Source organism: Lampetra fluviatilis, chromosome 33 (genome assembly GCF_964198595.1).
Source record: "Lampetra fluviatilis chromosome 33, kcLamFluv1.1, whole genome shotgun sequence".
Lineage (NCBI taxonomy): Eukaryota > Metazoa > Chordata > Hyperoartia > Petromyzontiformes > Petromyzontidae > Lampetra > Lampetra fluviatilis.
This window is the reverse complement of record NC_136307.1, coordinates 9,872,144-9,894,902: the sequence shown is the minus strand read 5'-3', so window position 1 is coordinate 9,894,902 and position 22,759 is coordinate 9,872,144. Positions and strand designations below refer to the sequence as shown.

Below are 22,759 nucleotides of genomic sequence, written 5' to 3'. Positions count from 1 at the left end.
TCCAAAATACATATTAAGCACGGGCACGTAAGTACAACGACTTTGTTACCTCAAACCCTATGTATTTATTAATGTTATAAAAACACCAAAAACCCAAAATGTTATAAAAACACCAAAAAAATATTATCATATTTTGCTACTGGCAAATGAGGTTCCCATGGTGTAAATGCTTACCCCGAGCTCTCATACTCTGATGGTGCATTGTCTTTGAGTTGTGCGCCTTTTGGCATCATCTGGTCCAACACCATGTGAGACTAGGCTCTAAAGAAAGCTGTCTCGGGTGTGGACCAATCAATTTCAAGGACAGTGCATACATTATCAGAGTTATGTTTGTTGTTTGAATTCCGACTGCAGGTATAGTGGTCAATGCAAACATGACTCCTTGTAAAAAAGGTGTCAGTTTTGTTGCCAGATAAAAGGGTAAAGAACCAATTATCATGTTATAAAAACAATTTACGATTGACAACCAAAGGGGTGCGCGGCTGCGGTGAAGGATAAGCACCATCGGCTCAGTCAATCGGCAGGTCTCGTCTTGTGGGATAACGCGTTTGGAAACATGTCTGACCAGCGTGGAAGAGCAGGCCAATGCCCTCCAGGAGGGGGCATCCTTGAGTGGAGGCCGTTGTGCCGGCAGTAGCGCGACCACCTCATTGCAGGGCTGCACCTTCACCTTGCTTATTGCGAACAGGAGGGAAAGCCACTCCCGCCTCACAACAAACGTTTCTAATCGCAGCATCACAGCACACTTGGTAATACAGCGCGGTGCACTTGAATAAGATCGGTGGCTGAAGTGATTCCTTTTACTTTCACCTTGACATCCACAAGTTAATTATTTGAGTTTGCATTGCATATTAAAACAAATCCTGCTCAAATCAACATTGCAGATGTGCTCATCTCCAGTTTACAGCTTTCAGCCAGTGGTAGAAATTCCACATTTCCATGACGGAGGTGGGTATATCCTTAGGACAAGCACTGCGGATTTCCCCACAAACTGGTACGTATTTTATCAACTTGGGAGGGATGATGTGCAGAGTCAACCCCCAACTCGGATTTAAACTCACAACCGACTGAATGCGAGCCTGCTAACTCTACCGCGGAGCCACCGTGCAAACGAGCTATTCCTATTTCTTTTCATCATGCAAATCTCGTACGTGTGCGTTACATTTCACGGGAATTATACAGCGAAATAAAGTCAAGCCGAGGATTTTCACGGACTCCCATGTGCGTGGACAACATTAAATTAACCGGATTTCATAAGGCATTTTTGGCAGTTGCGATAATTACAAATTTAATTGATCCACAACTCCTCGTATGATCCAACGCAATGGCATCCTGCCAAATTCAAAACGTAGCTGCCGGTTATTTTATTTGTTAATTTAGATGATTTTTTTGTAATCGCGAAAAATACAAATCCAGAGAAGTTAACACAGCCGGCACGTGAACGCAGCGTCTCCTCAATTGAAGCCCGTCTGTAATAAACCCAACGCGTGTATTTATTGTTGTCTAAAACGGACAGCGCCCTGCGAACTTCCAATACGCAATCTCCCAAAGAGGCTACAAAGGGGGGTGGTAGGGGGGGGGGCTCTGGGAGAGGGGAGTTGGCGGGAGGGGAGACGTGGCAGAGGGGGGGGTGGAGTTACGTGGGGGGAGACGTGGAGCAGGGAGGCAGTTCGCCATTGCACACCCAGGGCCTACTAAATAAACAAATACACGTGATATACGCAATAAATAAATACATACAAACAAACACACACGTGCGAGCGGTGTGGCGGGCGGTGTGGTGGACTGTTTGACTCCCTTACATCATCACTGGACCGAGATGATGAAACGTCTCACGACTTGATGTGGCGACACCGAGAGGGTGGATGGGCGAGGGGTAAGAGATGAGGGTAGGCGAGGGGAGTGGTGATGATGGGGGGGGGGGGCAGAGAGTGGAGCGGGGATGAAGAAGGAAGCAAGAGGGGTAATTCGAGAGAGGGGGGGGTGGTAGGCCTTGGGTTGGCGAGCCAATAATAAGTGGAGCCAAACCCTGGCACGGTGGAAAAAAAACATCAGTAAAAACCTGGGTCCACACATCTCCAGAAAACCCAAAAGAGTGACGCTGTCCACCTCTGCCGCCACCCCTAAGTGAACTTCGGCTGTGGCAGAATCCCTGACAGCCTCACGACTCCACACGCTAACATCACTTGGCAGCCCAAGAGCATAAGATTGAAGCACTTTCTCGACTGTAATTGTGTGTGATGCCTTCCTGCCCGCCACACGTTCCGCGTTGCTTCGGAATAATAAAATGATCTTCGCATTAATCTTCCACCGGTTTCCACTCTGGGTTACCGTGCACCGGCGCCCCCAGAGCCACGGCTTTCTTGCCTCTCCCCCCCTCCACAAACCCAACTGCCCACTTCCCTGTGACGGATAGTTTGGGTTTGGAGGGGGCCGAGCGATATTCAGGGTCTCGGCACTATCTGATGAACTCCCAAACAGGTGTAGTGAACTTCTTACGCAACATTCACAGGCTCGCAATAGCAGCAGGAGCATCACGTGACTTGCCTTCGTGCCTCTGGGTGTATGTTCTTCTTCAGCTCAACGTGCGCACGTTGTTGGTGCCATGAGTGAATTGCCACCGTCAGCTGTAGAATCAGCAGCACTAGCATCGTCAAGCCTCTCCTGTGAAGGTTTCCTGGCTTTGGTTGAGCAGTTCGGATTTGTGGTCTGGGCTGTGCAGAACTAATTCCTCTGTTGTGACAACTTGTTTGTGCATTTTGTTTTGGTACCGTTTATTTATTCATTTTTTTATATTCCTTGGTAGTAGGCTTTTCATTTTATTGATAGTAGATGGGTATAAGAGTAGGTCCTTGTATGCAATTAATGTGCAGCGTTGTGGGATGCAATTAGCCTGAATGACGCTATATAAAATGAAAGTATAATTAATATAAGCCACATTTCTGGCTTGCTCTCTCCGTAGTAGTTTCTCAAACCCCTCTATGCAGCCAGCAGCAACAGCAGCTGGGCCAATTACCCCAGGCAAAAACAAACCCGTGGAAACAAATGCCCTCTCCCACCAAATCAGGTGAGTATAGTTATTGTTTAAACAGCTCTCTCAAGACCGGTTGGATGCACCTGTTTGCAACAGGCAGTTTCCCACCACACGGAGCCGTGCGGAGCTTCACAAGAGACAAAAGCCTTTTGCTTCTCTTTAAAATATATATGTAAGGAGAACCCAGTTACGCCGGCTTACCGACCAGCAGCCGTGTAAGAGTTGCAGGGGATGGGCAATCCAAATGTCATTGTTGCCCCCACTGAACGAGATGTCATGCTGGTGAACACCCACGCACACACTTCGAATATCGTGCCTTAATTCCCCAGTAATCGACTATTTTGTCGCTCATCGATTAGGCCAAGGGGGAGGGGGGGGGCAGATTGTCCTCACCCCAGCCCCTCAGTGCTCCCTCACCCCGTTGCCTCACCACGCCTCACCCTCGCAGGAGCGGTGGCGCAGTGGTTAGCACACTGCGCTATGAACCCGGCGACCCGAGTTCGATTTACGCTCACGGCCAACACCAGGTGACGATTATCTTAACCAATCCTGGGCCTCGCCCTAGATCGACCTCAACCTCAAATGAGTACCTGGTGCGGTGTGTAAACATCGCCAGTGGAGATACAAAGGCGGCCGGGTGTGGTGCTGGCCACCCAACCCCGGCCTTAATAGGTGCTCACTAACATCACTTGCTCCAACAGTCCGTTCGGACTATACGTGGAATCTTTGTATTTTGTGTGTGTTGTGTGTGTGCGATACTGGGTAAGTGAACCTCCATACAACGTCTACAGACCGGCACTCGTGATGTTGACGGGGAAGTGGTGGGGGGGGGAGAGGGTTGTCTACGTTGCCATGATTGAATATGCAGTTTGCACAATAATTGTCATTCCGTTTCCCTTTATTTTGAGTTACTCCCCGAATCTGCTGCGCTTACCAGCGCTGTCGTAAAATACCTGTGAACGCCCGGTATACGCAGTGATGTTTCACATCAGTCCCCAAGGAAAACATGCATATTTATTGAGCTGTTAATAAAATAACATAATAATGATATTTGGGGTTTGCCCCTAAAATAACACCAAAAGGAAACGACAAAAAAGGAGCAGAGTCGTGCAGATTCATTCCAGTGTGAAGACATGCCCTCTATCAAAACCTCCAGCCCCTCCTTTCCCGCTAGATAACGTCACGTCGTAACGCCATACCATTTAATCGAAATAGTCATTGATTACAAATCGATTACACTGGCCAACACACTTTTTCTGGCATAAGGTATTCCAACGGTTATAAGGTAATTTTGGGGTGCTGATTCCAAATCTGGCATCAGTTTTTGTCTATCACATCAGGTTTTTGAGATATCAAATATTGCATTTTCAATAAAAACTGCAGAAGAAAAATATTAAGTAAATGTGGATATCTACATAAAATTATATTATAAACACACTATCCTAAAATTACAGCACCATATTTTAACACTAAAGCAGTCACTGACTCGCAACAACTTGCAATCATAAGTGGCAGAGTTAATTTCGGGTAAAATCAATGAAAATGGGGTATGTCGATAGCATAAAAATGAGATGTGATAGAGCAAATCTGAGATCAGATTTGGAATCAGCACCCTGAAATTAGTCTAAAACAGCTGCAAAAGTCCAGGCCAGAATTGTTTTTTGTTGACCAGTGTTATTCGACCCAAAGTAATCAATACTCGCGATTACTCAAAATACTGGATGTGGTAAACGCTCACCCCTACCTCCCTGCATGAGAATAACCGGGCAAGATTGCCGATTAGGTTTATAAAATTCTCCAGTTAAAGAGCTTTACAGCTCATCACATTCCTTCAGTATAAAATAAAGATTCTCATAATGGCCAGGGAGGTACTTTACCGTGGAGACGGAGTGATGAAATCACCTGGTGCGGAGGTGCCCGGCAGAATTTAGCATTGCGAGACCGTGAAGGATGGAAACAACTTCTGCAAGGCCTACATCTAGAAGCGGATAGATCATGGCTGATGATGATAACCCAGAATGCACCTCATCTCACCAGATAGCGGAAGCTAAGCAAGCCTGAGCCTGGATAGTGATTGAATGGGTGACCACCACACACCGGCAGGTTGTTTATGAGCGAGTTGCCCGGGCTACGCGGTGGATTAGCAGAGGACAATGCAGCAAATTTTCACCGTTGTATTGAGCTGCTATGCTCCTCGCTATATTCTCCCTGCGAGGTGGAGGTACAATGAAACAGCCCCCTCGATCCCGTGCAGGGTGGGGGACTCCTCCAGCAGTGGATCGACAAGGAGCTCCGCGTGTACATGCACGCGTAAGCACTGCTCGGATCAGTCGGCTCAGATGACGCACGCTTCGACCTGGCACTCGAGAAGGAAGCCTCGAGGCGCGTGTGCCTGTCACCGGCGTGCGCGATGCCAGGCTCGGGGTTCCACGCTATGCCCTCGCCGTGCACTAATTCCCGAGAAAAGCCACCCAAGGGGAAGGATCTCACTGGCTTCTGAGGATGACATCAAACTTGCCCCTGTGGATGCAATCGAAAGCGATAATGCCACTTCTGATGGGTAGGCTTCCGCTGCCGTGATGCACTGGCTCTCCGATGCGTCTTTAAGTTGTGCCGTGCGATGTCCCGATAATCAATTCTGTAAATGACGAGAGAAAAAAACCCATCCTAACAGGAAAATAGTGCAGGCCCGGAAAATTATATTGCTTCAAATGATGCACAGAGACATGCTATAAGCCTTTGTGCCTTTTGAAAAAAGCCATCAGCATTTCCTGCCAGAAGTGCATTGTAGTCCTTCTTGTCAGATGTCAGAAATTTCACTAGGAGATGATTAGTAAAATCTGAAGAAGTTCCCAGCATGTGGAGCGAAGCGTCGAACAAAATGCCAAACAACGCATGGCACGACCCGAAATTGCACATCGGCGAGCTGATAATGACACGATTAACACCCAACTGGAATGTTGCCATTCACCCCATAAAATGCCACATACTATTCTTCTAACCAGTAAAATCAATTGAGAAAAAAAAATAATGCATCTCGCTCTATTAGTTTTCATATCAATCACGAGGCGACGTGCAGAATCCATATCGCGCCAACATGAGTGCGCTGCCTCGCCATATATTTCAATCTCCTCTGAAGCATCTTCCAGCGCAAATTAAACACAGGTCATTTTTTCAGAAATCCAATAAATGCCGCACGCACAAATAAGACAACGTCACCATAAAGAAACATAATAACGACAGTCTGCCAGGAGAGGGTGTTTCAAGGTGGGCGCATTAATACTCAGGATGAAATAAAGATGTTGAATTTGTTTCGACATTCTGCAATTTAACTTTGATAATTATTCAAAGCGAACTTCCTTGCGTGACATGTTCTTGCACATTACTGACAAATGGAGATGAAAATTGAGAGAATGTGTAATAAATACGTACACAGATATTGTTTCTCACTCAAAATCACTTGGAATATGCCCAATATCTCATCAAATCTCAGAATCTAGCTAGGCAAGCTATGGCCTGGATCGGTGATTGCATGGACGACCATCATGCACAGCAGGTTGTTATGGGCTGCTGTGTGGCAGCAGAAGGCAGTAAAATGAATTGCTGGATGATACTTCACTGCTGCCCTCCTCTCGGCCCCACGTTCACCAACACGTACTGTGAGGCATGGTCAAATAATCCAGGATAGCATGCAGAGGGCCCTCAACCAGCAATCACCCAGAAGACGCCGCAGGAGATTGACAGAAGGAGCAGTGTGCAAGTTTGTTGTTCTGCCCGCACCTCCGATTTGGGGTCCTTCGTGTTTTCCCCTGCAGATTTATAAACGTGTGTTTATAATAGATTTGACTGTGATAAGTGTCCACGTGATACGCCACTTCGTTGAGCTTACATTCGTGGCCAAGATCTCTTCTGAAAAGGAGCGATATAGCTCAGTTGGCCTTACATGGTAAAAATTAAATAAACAAAAATTGAGAGGAATAGCATGGTTGGCTAGGCAGTGTGTGAAAGAAGTGTAACATACATACATAATGCAGAGGCATTATGCAGGGATACAGCCCCGTGCGGTGACCAAGAAATGCGCAGACTGCAAATTGGCATGATGTTCCATCGGCACACACTCCACCGCGCGCTGATCACGGCTTTCGAGCAAGAAAAGACAAAGCTCTCTTAGTCCGCTCTGCTCTGCTAGTTGACCAGAAAAACGTGCTCATTAGACGTGCGTGCGGGCGGGCGGGCGCAGGGACAGCCCGCTGATTCCACAGCACAAGATCCAACTCGTTCTGTCACTTCCTCCTAGTTAACGTCCATGTACAGGCACATATATAAAGCAATTATTTTTTTTCACAGCCATTATTTATTTATGTTTTTAAAGGGGTTTTTTGAAAAGAATATTTCCCCAGTTGAGGATGTGTCCCACAAAGTAAATATGCTGTACTGTATATGCAAGAGCTGTATTTATAGTATGTGTAAATTATAAATGTTTCTGTACTTTGTCACTCGGCTGCTGGATGAAGGAGGCTTCCCCGTGTTGTTTTGGTCATGGTGGCTTTTTCCGACCGTACCTCAAACTGGTCAGCGTGGAGGGAGGGGAGGGGGCACGTGTTCAGCTATGACTCACCACTGATATTAGCCAAGGCTAGGAATCCAACTCTAGTAACCGGTCCATAGGGAAAGCAGTGCGCTAAATATTACATAACCGTTCCGCTGCATTCGGTCTTCTGCAGTGAGAAGATTAGTGTTGACAGCCTGGCTGACTGTGGGTGGGTGTTTTCATTGCCTAGGAATGAGAATAAATGACAAGCGCATTGCCTACGCGAAAAATAAAAAAAGAGCCCTGCTTCCCAAATATTGAGTGAATGTGCAATCGCTAAAAAAAGAGGCAACCTTAATAATAATAATGATGATGATGATATCCCTGAATAAGTCTGCAGCAGCAACGGGCATGCTCATGCCAGCATTGGGACTAAGCATTGCAGATGCCCCAAATTTGAAGACTGCCACAATCTGATGCGTTGGGTGTCTGCTGTCAAGCATCTTCGGGCGAGCTGATCTCTCGAGGAAGGTGATGTCCCCGTGTGTTGACCCGTTGCCAGAGTGATTATCATACCACATTAATTCACCCTCCGCCCATCACTCTCTCCGCTGTCGTTCCCCTACTCTTTCTCTTTACCCACCGCTCCTTCGCTCTCCTCCTTCAAATCACAACTAGGTTCTTCTCCAGATCCGTTCATCGGAAGTGAATGCGGCCAATCCCCCTTGCATTGTGCAGTTTTGTGTCGAACTCCCCAACAGAAAGGGTCTTTGCCGATAAACATGTGGCAGTTCAGAAAAATATTTGTTAAAAAGTGTACAAATAAACTCGTGTGTGGGACGGATATGTGGAGGCATATTATCTACCGCGTATCCTGGTTCTCTTTTTGAATGTTTGTTCTGTTGAAATATACACAAAAAATTTCATTTTAAGCATTGCGGATGCATGCACGGTTGAGCTGATGCGGCGGTGCAACGTGAATTTTTTTAAATGCTCCCTGGAAATCCACGACGGGCGCACGCTCTGCGCGGCACTGCAGACGGAAATAAATCCAGGATATAATGGTTGTGCGCGCCTGCCCGCGCCGCTCGGCAATTAAAGCACTCGTTTATTTTCCCGATCCTGCCTCTTCCCACCGGACGCGAATAGCGGGCATTCTCAAGTGTTGATGAGCCACCTCCAACAACGTGTGCCACAGCAAACGAACCCGCAGGCGATGAAGCAAGATGAAGATTTTAGAGAGTAGTGGCATCAAATGAGGGCACAGCGTGGCGCCTGTTTGGCATGGTCACCTGGTGCAAAGCAGGGCCACCTAGATAGCTGGGGGGGGGGGGGGGGGGGGGCAAAAGGGGCAATATGCCCCGGGCTTCACAAAACATTGTTTGCCGCGAATGAATAAGGCCCCCCCCCCCACGCTCCACATGGCATGCTGCCCTGGGCCTCCAGGAACGTCTGAGCAGCCCAGGGTAGAAGGGATTAAATAGGACCCCCCACCCCCACCCCCGTAAAATGTCCCCATCTTCTTCGTAGCTCGGCACCTGGACCATTCCAGATCGTGGGCCTTGGTGCGGTTGCACCGCCTGCACTCTTGATAGCTAAGTCGCTGGCGTTGGACAACAATTTTAATTCGAAAGACAATAAGACCGTTACTTTTAACCATTGGCTTGTTAGCCTCATTGCAGCATGTCTAATTATGTACTCGCTGAGCGTATTTATTTTATGATGACCAAATAAATAACTTATCAGGTCGGTTGAGCGGCCAGCACCTGCCATGGTCTCATCATTGCCACTACACAGAACACAGTGGCACGCAGACAGTGGCGCGCACACACAATGGCACAAAGACAGAGCCCCGTGTAGCCTCAACATACTTTTGGGAGCAAGTGCTGTTAGCGTGCACCTATGAAGGCCGACACGGCACACGAGAGGGTTGGTGGCCAGCATCACGCCCGGCTGCCTTTGTCTCCCCAGTGGCGATGTTTACACACCACACGAGGTACTCATTTTAGGCTGAGTCGACCTAGGGGAGGTTCAGGCACAGTTGTCCAGATAATGGGCGTGCACACACAGTGGCACGTGGCAAATGAATTGCCCTGTGAGTCGGCGATGACGTTCGCAACGCGCTCACAGAACATAAAGCTTCTGTTGGCACCGGATTGCACCGTGGACTAAAAATGTGTTCGCCAGATGCCATGTTCGCCTTGGCTCGATTTCCAAAGTAAGAGAAGCCCCGTCATTCACTCTGCGTTACAATTGTCGTGCACGCACACAAATACACTCAGGTCCTCCGAGAATACTAATTAAGCTCAAGATTTAATTTTCCACGGACAAATTCGCCCGATACGTTTGTATGGGATCTGCTTTCACTGCCATTCCACCCTTGCCTCGGGTCACATCCATAATTTCAGCAATCACGTGCTTGGCTTTGGATATCCACTCTAATTGGATCATTAAAACAAAAAATTTAAGCTTAAAAGGTGGTGTTATCTTCTTGGTTATTTCGGTAAAGTCACATAGAAGGGAAATAATAACCCCTGCGGTCACGACAGCTTTACATCGAAATTTAGGTGGTGTTATGTTGGTATTTTTTGTCACGGTATGAATTAGTTATTCCCACTTAGGCGGAATGGGTGCCTTTCAAAGCTAATTTCCCAGCATCCGACCCGAGCAATCGGTTCTCAGGATAAATGTACAACACTGACTGGGACGCATTCATCTCCATTTCAAAGGTATAGTTCCAAGAGAGGTTGTGCGAGTTAAATGGCAATTAATTACCATGGTTCGATTCCACAATTCTAAAGGTTTACCATAACACTTTATAAATTACAGTAGTCCCTTGGTAAACAGTTGCATCGGTTAGCGGTTTTTTTGGTTAATGTTTCACCTCCCGTAGGACCCTCATGGGTTCGACTCACGTTAAAATGTTGATAAACGTCACATTGACGTTATGCACACGGGCGCCAATTTCGGCCAATTCAAGCTCTTGTAATTGGGGCTGAGCCATGCCCTCATCCAATCAGCAACGCCCATTTATGAGTGTTTATATCTCGACTGGCTTTGTTTACATTGTGTTTTCTGTTTAAATTATGTTTTGTTTTAACATGTAATTCCTATATTCGATTGACAGTTATTTCAGCTGACAGTAGTTTTCGTGAAACGGATAAAAAAAACGTTCACCCGAGGGATTGCTGTACGGAAATATATTAAGGGGTTTTGTGGCTCAAAAATAACGATTACATGGAGATGAATGCTTTATACTCTAAATGAGTTTCATACTATATTTGCTGAATGTTCTCAAATAGGCAGTCGGTAGGTCTAAATGGAGCCGCTTAACAACAGCCACTGTAGAAAGTGATTTGATAATTGCCTCACTCCACGTAGCATATTTTTTAAAATACAAATACAAATTTCATTTTGTCACAGGCAACATCTTTTCTAAAAATGTATCGAAAACAATTATAAATGCCAGCTCTTTGTCGTAGCTGCATAGCAGCAGAATGTTAAAAAGCAAGCCACATTTAATTGTACAAAGCGTTGCTGGCGATTACATCCAGCTTCGTCCTCAGGCGTTTAACAAAAGTTCAGTCCTCGCGGGAAATTGCCACAATCTTGTTTGTATTCAACATACCGATTCGCAAAAAAAGCAAGTCAATGAGCATATTTGGCCACATCGCAACTTGATTTGAATGGCATTGCCGGATGGTGGAGGGTTATGGTAAAAAAATAAAATGGCGTTATATCTTCACAATATAACCTCATAGAAGTTACTTGTTGAATCAGACTATATTACCACGAAAATAACGTGCTGCCCAAAGGCCACACACCTTTCACGACGCCCAAAACGGGCGATGGTTAAAGCCTCGCGGTCTGGACGACTGCGGGAGAAACGACGCGCCAATTAATTCTCGAGACTGATGTGGAGCAGTTTGCGACAGATTGAAGGTCTTAAAAAAACTGACACCTTTATACAAGGCCTCATAATGTAAATGCTTACCCCGAGCTCTCAATACTGGTGTACGCCTTTTGGCGTCTTCTGGTCCAACACCAATGGAGACTAGGCTCTAAGAAAAGCTGTCTCGGGTGTGGACCAATCAACTTCAATGATAGTGCATATCATTTTCAGAGTTGTTTCTTTTTGTTTGCATTTGACTGCTTGTGTTGTGGTTATTGCAAACATGATGCCTTGTATAAAGGTGTCAGTTTTGTACTAGTTTAAAGGGTAAAAACCTACTACTATGTTTTGCCACTGGTAAAGGAGGTCTCATAGAGTTTGACAGTCTCCTGAAAATTAATTTTGCCGTTCCAGTGTCGTCACCCCCCCCCCTGGAGAAACGAGGGGTGAAACTGCACGCCGGATGGCTTATAATGGGCATAATAGTGTTCAACATAAAAAAAAAATATTCGGAGATAATCTCCAGCGATAAGGAAATGTAATATTGACAGAACACTAAACATTTTTTTTCTTCCTTGGACTCTCGGAGCTTTGCTGTGAGGGTCGTCTGGCAGAAGAGAATATCTAATTAAATTCATCGTGCAACACGGTGGGGGGTGGGATGGAGGGGGGAGGAGGGCACGGGGGGCAAGGAATCAGTAACCTCTTCTAAGACATAATTTTTCTTTGCCTGGCCTGCTAATTATTTTGCACCGACTGACATCTTTTTAGTTTATACGGAGCACAGGAAAAAAAATAACCCACACTAAAAGCATTTTGCAAGTTATTGCATGAATAACCCTGACCACCAGGCACAAGTAAATATTAAAAAATGCAAAAGGCAAAATATCGTTAAAAATTAAAACATTAGGATTCCCACATACAGAATGTAATGCGCCTTTTTAAAATAAGGCTAATGAAACCCTTGGCAGAGAATGCCCTCAAGATGGTGCTTTTGGAATAAATTAATCTTTAAAAATCACTTAAATCCTGTAATGAGGAGCTGGTGGGGAGGAGCAAATGTTTGTTTAGACTTTCCGTAAAAGGCAAGGGTGGGCAGACCCAGGGGAGGAAGAGAAAATCTCCGCGGGATATTTTCCAACGGTTCCACCGGTTGTCTCTGGGCTCGTACGCGGAAAAACCGAACGCACGTCACCAACATCGCTGGTGCGATAGCAAAACCAAAATGCGTATCCTCGCCCCCCCCCACCGAGACATCTTACAACGACACGCCCGCGTGTCCGGACGCGCGCGTTGCAGACGTGCGCTCACAGAATTCCACTCGCAAGGCCACGCTGTTTTTTTTCGTGTTTTGGCTGTAACCGGGCTTCTATGGTGTAACCAGGTCCCCGTTTCAAATTATTTTTTATATTTCCCACCGGGTTTTACCTGCGCCCAAACAAAACCTGCATCTAAGATCTACAAAACGTGTAAATGTTGCGGTGTGTATACAGCGCCCCCACCCCCCCCCCCCCATTTTATTTTCAATCCACTGCTGGATGAGGGTCTCCCTTAAAGCATGCAGATCGTGGAGGTTAGTCGACCACACTGCACCCACGCTGGTCAGCGCGAGTTGGCAAAGGCGGCCAGCATGGACTCCCGGAGCATAGACGTACAGTACAACAAAAGATGCTTTTGCGCTACCCTCTGCTGACCACCACGTAGCCACCCACAACAACCTCATGTGCACGGTGGAATGTTCACCCATCCAAAAGATATACAGGCTCAAACTCGCTTAGCTTCCGAGGTCGGATTAAATCAGCCGCAAAGCCGGGTCATTTGGCCTTAGGCAGGTCTGCAAACACTTGCACGTACGATTGATCATAGGTTGCTAGGGGTCAGTGTGGGGGGGAGGGGGTTAAAGCATATAGAGAGAACAAAGTAAGCTCTAGGACAGCTGCCCCTTCAGTCTCTGTCTATTCACACCCACGGTGCAGTGGCTTGTGCACAACATATTCCATTGCTTGCCATCTTCAATATCCAGTTTTGTTTGAAATACCGTGGCTGTATGCCTCAAGGTTCTGTGCACTTGCCAATTTTTTTCCCCCCTTTTTTGGACGCTGAATTTTTGCCCGTGTGGTATCATCCTGTCTCGATTAAATTTAGATTGTTATTGTCAAGTCAAAATCCAGACACGTGCATTATTACCAAATTACAGCGAGCCGCCCTCACTCGCGTGTCGCTGACATGTGGGGCAGACCCAAAGGCTTTTATCGCGGTGCTGGCTGCAAGCGCCGGCACGGTTCGGCTTAGGCGAGAGATCACTGCGTTTGCACAGTTTCATTTGACGTTCATATTTGCGCCGCAGAGAGAGAACGACGGAGTCCGTCCCCGCCAAACACGTCTCGCGCGCAACGATACGGCAGGGCACCCCCGGCCATCCAAAGCTCGGCCGCGCGAGCGTCATCAGCATCCCACGCGCGACCACTGACACCACTGGCACCGCTTGCATTCATATGCCAGGCACACGAGCACCGCGCACTGTACGCACGGCCGTGTAGGTGCGAGGGCTTGAGCACCCGTTGTTAATCGTCGCGGTTCGGCGTCTTCCGGCGGACACGAGGGCGAACGGGCGGTCGTTTGTCCGGCGCCTTGCGCGGGTTCGTTTTAATTGCGTTCGACACAATGGGCAGAGTGAGTGCGCTCGTGAATAAAACACACGCGCAGGCACGATTTGTGGACAGATACGCCGCGCCCAGGGCGGTAATACCAGACTCATTGCCCGCGATGATCCCACGGACGGACCAGAACAAAGTAGCCGCGCTGCCGACTGAATAGGAACGGCGTCGGGCAAATTGTCCATTCGGTGGAAAGTGTGTGAAAGCCCTGTAAAGCCCCGGTCAGGATCATTGTGTATCCGTCGCAGTGAGGACAAAATCCCACTGTTGCACTTTTGATTATTTGAGCGGGGGAAAAAAAAGTCAACAAATAAATGAATGGGAAAACACATGACAATAATGCAGCAGCACCCTTTACATCTTTTTTTTCTTTCTGCAGGCCCAATGAAAACATTTGTTCCTGGACATGGAAAACGCTCATGCGTGACACAATTCCAGCGTTGCGTTACAAACCTGGCTGCGCCCTCTAAGTGCAATAAACAGTCGGCTGTGACAGTATTATCTCTGCGACAGCTGCTACAGCAGCAGCAGCAAGACGAACAAGACCATGACGATACGGTCCGCTGTGTATTTACAAGTCTGTTACGGTTAACCAAACCTGAACAACTATAGCTTTATTTTTTCTTTTGTTTCATCGAACAACGAGGTTGCCAACAGATCAGCATTCATCGTGAGCGTGCGAAACAGAGCCTGCCTTCCTCGTACCGTGTGTCCACTGTACCTGTGTTATTTAAATTCGTTCCAGCGACAGACACGCGGACGGATGGACAACACAAAGTGCAGAGAGGTGCAATCGCGGCGCGCCGCGTACTCACACGATCTCGTCGTTGTGAAACTCGAGCTCGCCGAAGGAATCCTCGTAATCGTCGCCGCTGCCGTGCGCCGTCCCCTCCATGGTGCGGTACGGCACGACGACGGTGCCGCGGGCGCCCGACGTCCTCATCACCTTCGCCTCCATGACGCCGACGCTCTCGCTCACGCGCATCACCTTCTCCTCGAACATGAAGATGCCCGCGTGGTCGTCGTCAAAGATGGTGACCGTGGCCACCGTGGGCTCCACCAGCAGGGCCTTCGGCAGGGTCACGTGGTTGATCTCCGGCCCGTCCTCCGTCACCTCCGCCTCGACGTCGGAGAGGCGCACGTAGAAGTGCTCGTCCTCCTCGAAGATGTCGTCGTCGATGATGCTGATCGAGATCTCCTTCTGGGTCTCGCCCGGCTTGAAGACGATCTTCCCCTCGCTGAACTCGAAGTCCGAGCCGGCCGTGGCGGTCCCGTTCTCCGTCTTGTAGCGCACGCTCACGAAGCCGCTCGTGTCGCCGCCCTTGCGCGATACCGTCAGGATGCACGAGCCGCAGTTCTCGAAGCACTGGTACGCGCCCGGCTCGAAGCAGATCTTGCTCACGAAGTCGCTCTCGCCGTCGCTCTCGATGTTCTGGACGCTCATGGCCTTGCGCGCCTGGTCAGCCGCGTGCTTCTTCAGAATGTTGCCGGCACCCGTCATCATGCGGATCGCCTGAATGCGGTAGAACGCGCGGCTCTTCTGCTGCTGGGTGAGCGCCTGGTAGTTGGCGAGCTCCACCAGCTGGTCCAGGTCCTTCTCTGGGTACTTCTGCTTCAGCTCTTTGAGCAGCTTGATCATGTCGCGACGGCTCTCGTCGATGTCTTTCTCGTCCCCGTCGACGAGCATCCCGTCGGGCATGACATCGGTCTCGTAGTTGAGCATCCTGCCGTCCATCTCGATGTTCATGCGGGGCCGGTCGCCCTCCGTCTCGATGATGATGCCCCTGTGCTTGTCGGCGCGGTACTTCTTGTACATGTACTTGTAGAAGAGGAGGCGGCGGTCGGCGACCCAGGCGAACACCACGCAGATGGGGAAGAACATGAACGTGAGCAGGGCCTCCCAGATGTCGACGACATTCGGAGAGATCACGGCCAGGATCAGGTAGAGCCAGATGTACGCGAAGATGCTCCACGCGGCCGTCACGAAGAACACGCGCAGGTGCTTGATCTTGCGCGTCTCGCCGTCGGGGATGGAGTACACGCAGATGGCGATGATGACGAACATGTTGAAGGCGGCGCTCCCGACGATGGTGCTGGGGCCCAGCTCGCCGGCTTCGAAGCCGTGGCCGCAGATCTCGATGATGGAGAGCAAGATCTCGGGGGCCGAGGAGCCCAGGGCCATCAGCGTGAGGTTGGAGACGGTCTCGTTCCACACGCGCACCGTGGTGGTGGTCGTCTCACCGTCGGGCCGCTTGATGGTGATCTCCTTCTCCTGCGACGTGATCACCTCGATGGAGGCCATGAAGCGGTCGGCGATGATCGACACTCCCAGGAACATGTAGATGAGAGCGACAAAGTACACGATCGCCCGGGCCACCTTGTCGCCGACCGACGGATTGTTCGGCACCCATATTGGGAGGATGATGCCGCTTGCGCATTCGTAGGAACCGTAGCAATCCTTGGTGATGTTGGCTCTGCGTTTGAGGTAAGGGTCATTGGAGGAGTCCGCCGCGGTGATCAACTGCGCTAGCAAGACGATCGCTCCCACGCGGAGGCACAAGGAAGTCCTGATGCCGAGGGTCGCTCTGGCCATTCTTCGTTTCTGTTCTTTCTCGGAAGCAATGTGAGAAAACCCGTCGCTCCTGAGAGGGACGTCCCGGTCGTCACCTGTATCGGAAAAAGATCAAACTTCTTTAAAGATGATTGCGAGAAGAAGAAGAATACAAAAGTGTGGCCGTATTTACCCACTATTAAACGCAACCCCCCCCCCCTTTTATTTCGAAGCAATTGCTGGCGCTGCGTCTTATAATCCAGTAGGTCCGTGTCCTTTTTTTTTTAATCACACGGTTTCTGAGCACAGGTCCAAAGAACAGCAACAAACAGCACTATCGAAGTTGTAATGGATAAGAGTAAACACGTTTGTTGAATGAGCAAGGTTATACGAGCTTAGGTAAAAGGGACGATTGTGTGCCAACAGATGTTTATAACTTCATTAACATCGGGGCATACGTTTGAGGTGCATGTTACCCTTCCGGTGCGGCTTATAGTCCAGAGAAGACGGGAATATGAGGAGGTCACAGATCCCTCGTGAGTAACGGGTACGAACGTTGCTCAATTTCAGCTGGAAAAAGTTTGGAACACTGTTCTGGGGAATATTATGCTATGCCGCATCCATCTGGTCAGATTTTTGTCCTCGTTATTTTTACTATAAAACGAGTACATGTGAATATAGGAATATAGGGTGGAATAATATAGCATTAGTATGGATAGGCATATCTTAGTACTCTCGTGGTAGTGCCTTACGGGCGCCGTGGCGGCGAGATGTTAACTACCTCGCCCGGTATACAGGTAGTCGTGCATTCCATATATTTGCAGTTTGCATGGTCTCCCCGTGGTTTTGTGGATTTTTCTCCAGGTCTTTCAATTTTTCCCTTCACATTTAGAAACGTGTGTTTAGAGTATTTGGCTGCTATACGTTTCCACAAGATAAGCCACTTGTTGAATCTATCATTTGTGGCCAGGTCGCTTCTGAAAAAGAGCTATACAGCTCAGTGGGGCCTTATCTGATCAAACACAACACAGTTATAGTTAGCGATGTCGATAATCCTACTCCGAGGCAGCCTAGGTAGGCAGCATTCTGGAAAATATGAAGTGAGGCGTTAATCCCTGGCTGCGAGCGATAATGATCCCATATATAGCACAACGTTCAGCGATGACCTGAAGGGACCTTTCACAGACCTTGGCTTGCGCGCAAATTATTTGACAATTGGCTTGAAAAACCCACTTGGTAAAAAAAAAAGACACGGTGCGCACATGAATCGGGTAACAGATACACGGCTGGCTACGTTTGGTGTGCGAAAGAAGTTCAACATACATCCGTTGGGACAGATGCTGTTAGCGAGTAGCACCTATGAAGGCCGAGACCAACGGATTGGGTGGACAGCTCCACGTCCGGCAGCCCGTTGTCTCCCCAGTGTTGATGCTGACACACTGCTCCACAGACTCATTTTAGGCTGAGTTGCCCTAGGGAAGACCCAGGCCCGTTTCAAACATTCGCCACTCTTATTGGGACACAAGCGAAGCAGGAAATGGAGCACGGGCCGCCAGGCTCGTAGGACAGTGCGCTTCACCACTGCGCCGCCGCTTCCCACAAATGAACAGGCAAGCACAAAGACAAAGATCCCCCGTATAGCCTTAACAGACTGTAGGGGCAAGTGCTGTTCGCGAGCACCTATAAAGACGCACGGCACACGAGGGGGTGGGTGGCCAACACCACGCCCGGCCGCCTTTGTCTCCCGAATGGCGATGTTTACACATTGCACCAAGTACTAATTTGAGGCTGAGTCGACCTCGGGGAGGCCCAGGACCGGTTCAGACAATCGTCACCGGTGTTGGCCGTGAGCGGGAATCGAACCCGGGTCGCTAGGTTCGTAGCGCAGTGCACTAACCACTACACTACCGCTCCCCACTCGGGCAAGCACGCACACACGTGCATGGATCATTTGAGCTCTTGTCGTGCGACGCACCAAAAAGGAAATCCCGAAAGCGTTGATGCCGTGAGGTTTCATCGCGTGGACTTCCAAGTGCAATCGCCAGGCGTTTTTGCCTTAAGGGTAGAGATGCTGGTGCTCTGGAAGAGCTCTGGCACCCGAATCACAGGGCAAATCATCATCGCAATAATGACGGCAAAATAATCTGTCTCGCGTGTTAACGCCACAGAGAGTTAACTTGTTTCGATTTAAAGCTTTCGTGACTGCAGGGATTCATATTCTTGGTTATTTCGGTAAAGTCACGTAGAAGGGAAATAATAAAATAATAAAAAATAATAAAATAAAATTCTCACTAGACAAGCTTCGCGGTCTTCATTTGGACGCTGTCTTTCTGACAGCTGTACTTCACCTGAGGACGGCTGCTTGTGTTGTGGCCGAAACATCATGAGAATTGTATTTAATAAATTTATATGTTTTTTTTATTTTTTTTATTTCCCTTCTACGTGACTTTACCGAAAGAACCAAGAATAAGTTAACTTGTTTTTTAATAATAATCAATCCCACGCTGGATCAGGACCTCCATCATGCAGGAAGTTGGAGGGAGGGTGGTTATTTGACCATACTTCACCACGCTGGTCAGTGCGGGTTTGTTGAAAGCGGGATAGCATATAAGTATTGTACAACCGCACATGTGGCTGTACTGCCCACTGCTGCAAACTCGTTAATTACGCAGCCGAGAACACCCGCTAAGCATTGTGGTCACAGATCTAAGCAATATCCAGGCTCAGCACTGCTTAGCTCCGGCGGTCTGATGAAATCAGGTGCATTGTGAATGATTTGTTCATAGGCAGTAACTGTAATAATGCGAATTAAACACTCAGGAAAGTCTCGCCGAGTACAATGACTGCTTCTCGGGAGAGTCCTACGACATGGGGATGCTTGCTCAATTTCACCCGTGCGCGTTTGGCTTTTCACGGGGAGGAGAACGGAGAAGACCCCAGCACGCTGTATACGAGTGGGTGGCAGCACTGCCATCTCCTGGCTGCGTCACAGCCCCCATGGCTACAACACTTGGCAAGCCCTCATGGTTACCCGTTAAGTCACTACACAGGCTCAAAACAGCTTAGCTTACATGTACCACCATCAGACATTCTGGATGATTTTACAATATTTATGATCGATATTAATCTATCAGACTTTTTTATTTTACCAGGTAAGGCCTACTGAGCTATATAGAGCTATTTTTCAGAAGGGACCTGGTCACAAATAATGGCTCAACGAATTGGCTTATCATGTGGAAGTGTATAGCAACCAAATCTTCTAAACGCATGTTTCTAAATGGAGGGAAAAACCGGAGGACCCGGAGAAAAATCCACGCGACCACGGGGAGAGAGACGTGCCACCTCCAACCATACAAGTGTCAAAATGGGAATCGAACCCATGGCCTCCTGCATACCAGGCGAGGGAGTTAACATCTCGAACCAAGCGAGCGGACACCAATCTATACACATACCGCCCTTTTGTGATGGCACCGCAGGACGAGGGCTCTCCCGGACACCGTATGCGACTTGTGGGACCTATTTGACCGCACTTCGCCACGCCGGCGAGTACGAGTTGGTGAAGGCGACGGGGGAGCCAAGGGCCGGTTTCAGATAGCACCCGCCGATAGTCGTCTTCTCATCGACCATTGAGCAACTATCTGCCGTGGTTTCGTTTTTTTCCGTTTCGACATCGTGCGCGAATTTGAGCCCGTGCGCTTTCGATTCGACCCGGCAACGACAGCGACATTTACCAGCCAAGCCCAGCCACCCACAAATGCCACCAACTCGTCACCGTGGGCCTCTCGCAGCTGCGCGAGTATTTTTGCACTAAATTATTACATCAGGCTCGTCGTCTATGCAGTCAGCACGTTGTAATCGGTGGTTCAAATCGTGTTTTGCTCGTTATCCTCTGCTGCCTGCGTAGTCTGGGAACTGCCTTCTCCCAGCCATCCGTGCCATCGACTCCCCTGGCTCGAGTCCCAGATGAAATTAAGAGCTTCCACGTCTGCCTATGACTGCCTCTCTCCATACAAAATCGATACTCTACGCCGACCGCTTCTTTACAGCATCTTGAGACGCGATCCGTACATTGACGCTATCTAAATCGACACTCTATTCACTCGCAGGGAGACCCATAGACTCACATAGAGACCCAGACTCACGCAGACCTGAAGATTCCACAAAAGACCACCCCCACCCCGAGACTCGCAGAGATCCACTGTTTCTGCACAGCTTCTTGACACGTCGCATGCTAAACAAGTCCACATTGCATTGCACTGCACCTGCCACTCATTCGTGTAGGACAACCATCTTACATCGCCTGTCACATCGAGGCACGACATTCCTCATATGCAGACCTGCCGCAGACTGCTGGGAGCAAGTGCTGTTAAGCGGCACAACGCGGGCGTGAATGTGACCAGCACCACGCCCGGCCGCCTTTGTATCCCCGGTGTTGATGTTTACACACCGCACTAGCTATTCATTTAAGGCCGAGTCGATCTAGGGGGGGGGAGGGGGGGGAGGAAATGCCCTGGACCCGTTCAGATACTCATCACCGCTGTTGGCCGTGAGTGGCAAGAGAACTCGGGTTGCCTTGGGTCGGTAGCGCGGCGCGCTAACGACTGCGCCACCCACCACCCACCACGTCGCCTGCAACCAGGGCGCGTAGATAGACACATACACACACGATACAACACGTGTGTGTGCACACACACTATACAACACGTGTGTGTGTGTGTGTACACACGAGGCGATGGGGCCATTGACTCGGACGCGTGAATGGAGCGCCCGAAGCTCCGCATGCGCCTCTCTCTCTCGCTCGTCAATCGACATCCGTGGCAAGCCATCGGCGATCGCGTCGCCGTTGATGAGACGCAGGCTGTCGAAACTGCGCCCGAGTTTTACACTTGCACTTGACACAATGCTGCTGGATAGTAGTTCGACTGGCAAGCCAGTGGTGGGGCTGATGGGCTATGGATACGTTACGCGCGTACACGTGGAGACACTGAGCGTGGTGAATGTGCTTCTCCGATACGTATTTCTCCACGGCGCGCTGCAAATAAATCCACTCCCCCCTTTGATGTCGGGTTGTCTCTGCGCCCACTCATCACCACCACCACCATCAACCACTGCGACTACAACTACCACGAGCGCCTCCGCCGTGATCCCCGTTGCCCATTGCACCGTGGAGTTGTGGCGCTTTGCGTGATGTGCGCTCACCGATGGAAGCTCTGCCGTGTTGCTACTAAAACTACTGCTGCTGATACTGCTGCTGCCAGTACCTGGTGGCCAATTGACGAAAGCAGGCAGCGAGTGAGGGAGACAACGGAGAGGAATAACGTACCTGTTTGACGCGATCAGCACGCCATCTCACTTGCGCCAAGCGCGGCTGCCTCTCAACTGCTGCTGACGATGATGATGACGACGACGACGGTGATGATTGATGTGGCGACGCTGCTGCTGCTGTTGCTGCTGCTGCGTGCCTCCACGCACACACGGTTGTGCTCTGCGCGTCTCCCTCCTCCTCCTCCAGTCGCTCTTCGCTTTGCTCGGCGGCTGGGGTTGGGCTTCGTGTGTGTGTATGGTGGTGGTGGTGGGAGGGAGCGGTGGCGCAGCGGTTAGCGCGCACTTGCTCTACACACGCGGCCACCTGCTGAGATTGATTGCCGGCTGTCGGCTGCCGAGGATTATTGTCTGAACCGGTTCTCGGACTGGCCTGCCTGCCCTGCCTTGCAGTCGTCCTCTCCGCGGGTGAATAAACATCGGCACCGAAAAGACAAAGGCGGCCGCGCGTGGTGCCGTGTAATTCGCGTATGGTGGGATCTTTGAAGGCGCCCCAGTGCTTTGTGGATGAAGCCAGAGAGCGAGAGATGTGGGGGGGGGGAACCGCAGATTTTGACTTTATCGTTTTATAGGGCGTGCGGTGGGGGTGAGGGGTAATGGGTGGGGGTGAGGGGAAGGCGAGAGCTAAAAATAATTGAAAGCAGAAAGAGGTGATAATGCATTTTCTCCGTGACAGCAGCCCCCGTGTACAGCAACCGCCAGTCGCGTTGATTTGGCCACGCGTAGACTCACATAAGGCACTCACTCTCATCTCCCGTGAGTGGGTTATCAC

At 49.5% G+C, this 22,759-nt stretch overlaps 1 protein-coding gene across 2 annotated transcripts in view; it reads right to left on the bottom strand.

Moving 5' to 3' along the window:
- Nucleotides 1-22,468, bottom strand: part of LOC144944052 (sodium/calcium exchanger 1-like) — a 136,109-nt gene extending 113,641 nt beyond the window's left edge. For both annotated transcript variants that reach the window (XM_078872085.1, XM_078872086.1), the window contains exons 1-2: nt 21,989-22,468; nt 14,930-16,781 (exon numbers count right to left, since the gene is read on the bottom strand). In XM_078872085.1, the coding sequence (XP_078728211.1) occupies nt 14,930-16,707 (1,778 nt within the window). In that variant the 5' untranslated portion in view covers nt 16,708-16,781; nt 21,989-22,468. The remainder of the gene's footprint in view (nt 1-14,929; nt 16,782-21,988) is intronic.
- Nucleotides 22,469-22,759: the final 291 nt, after the last annotated feature.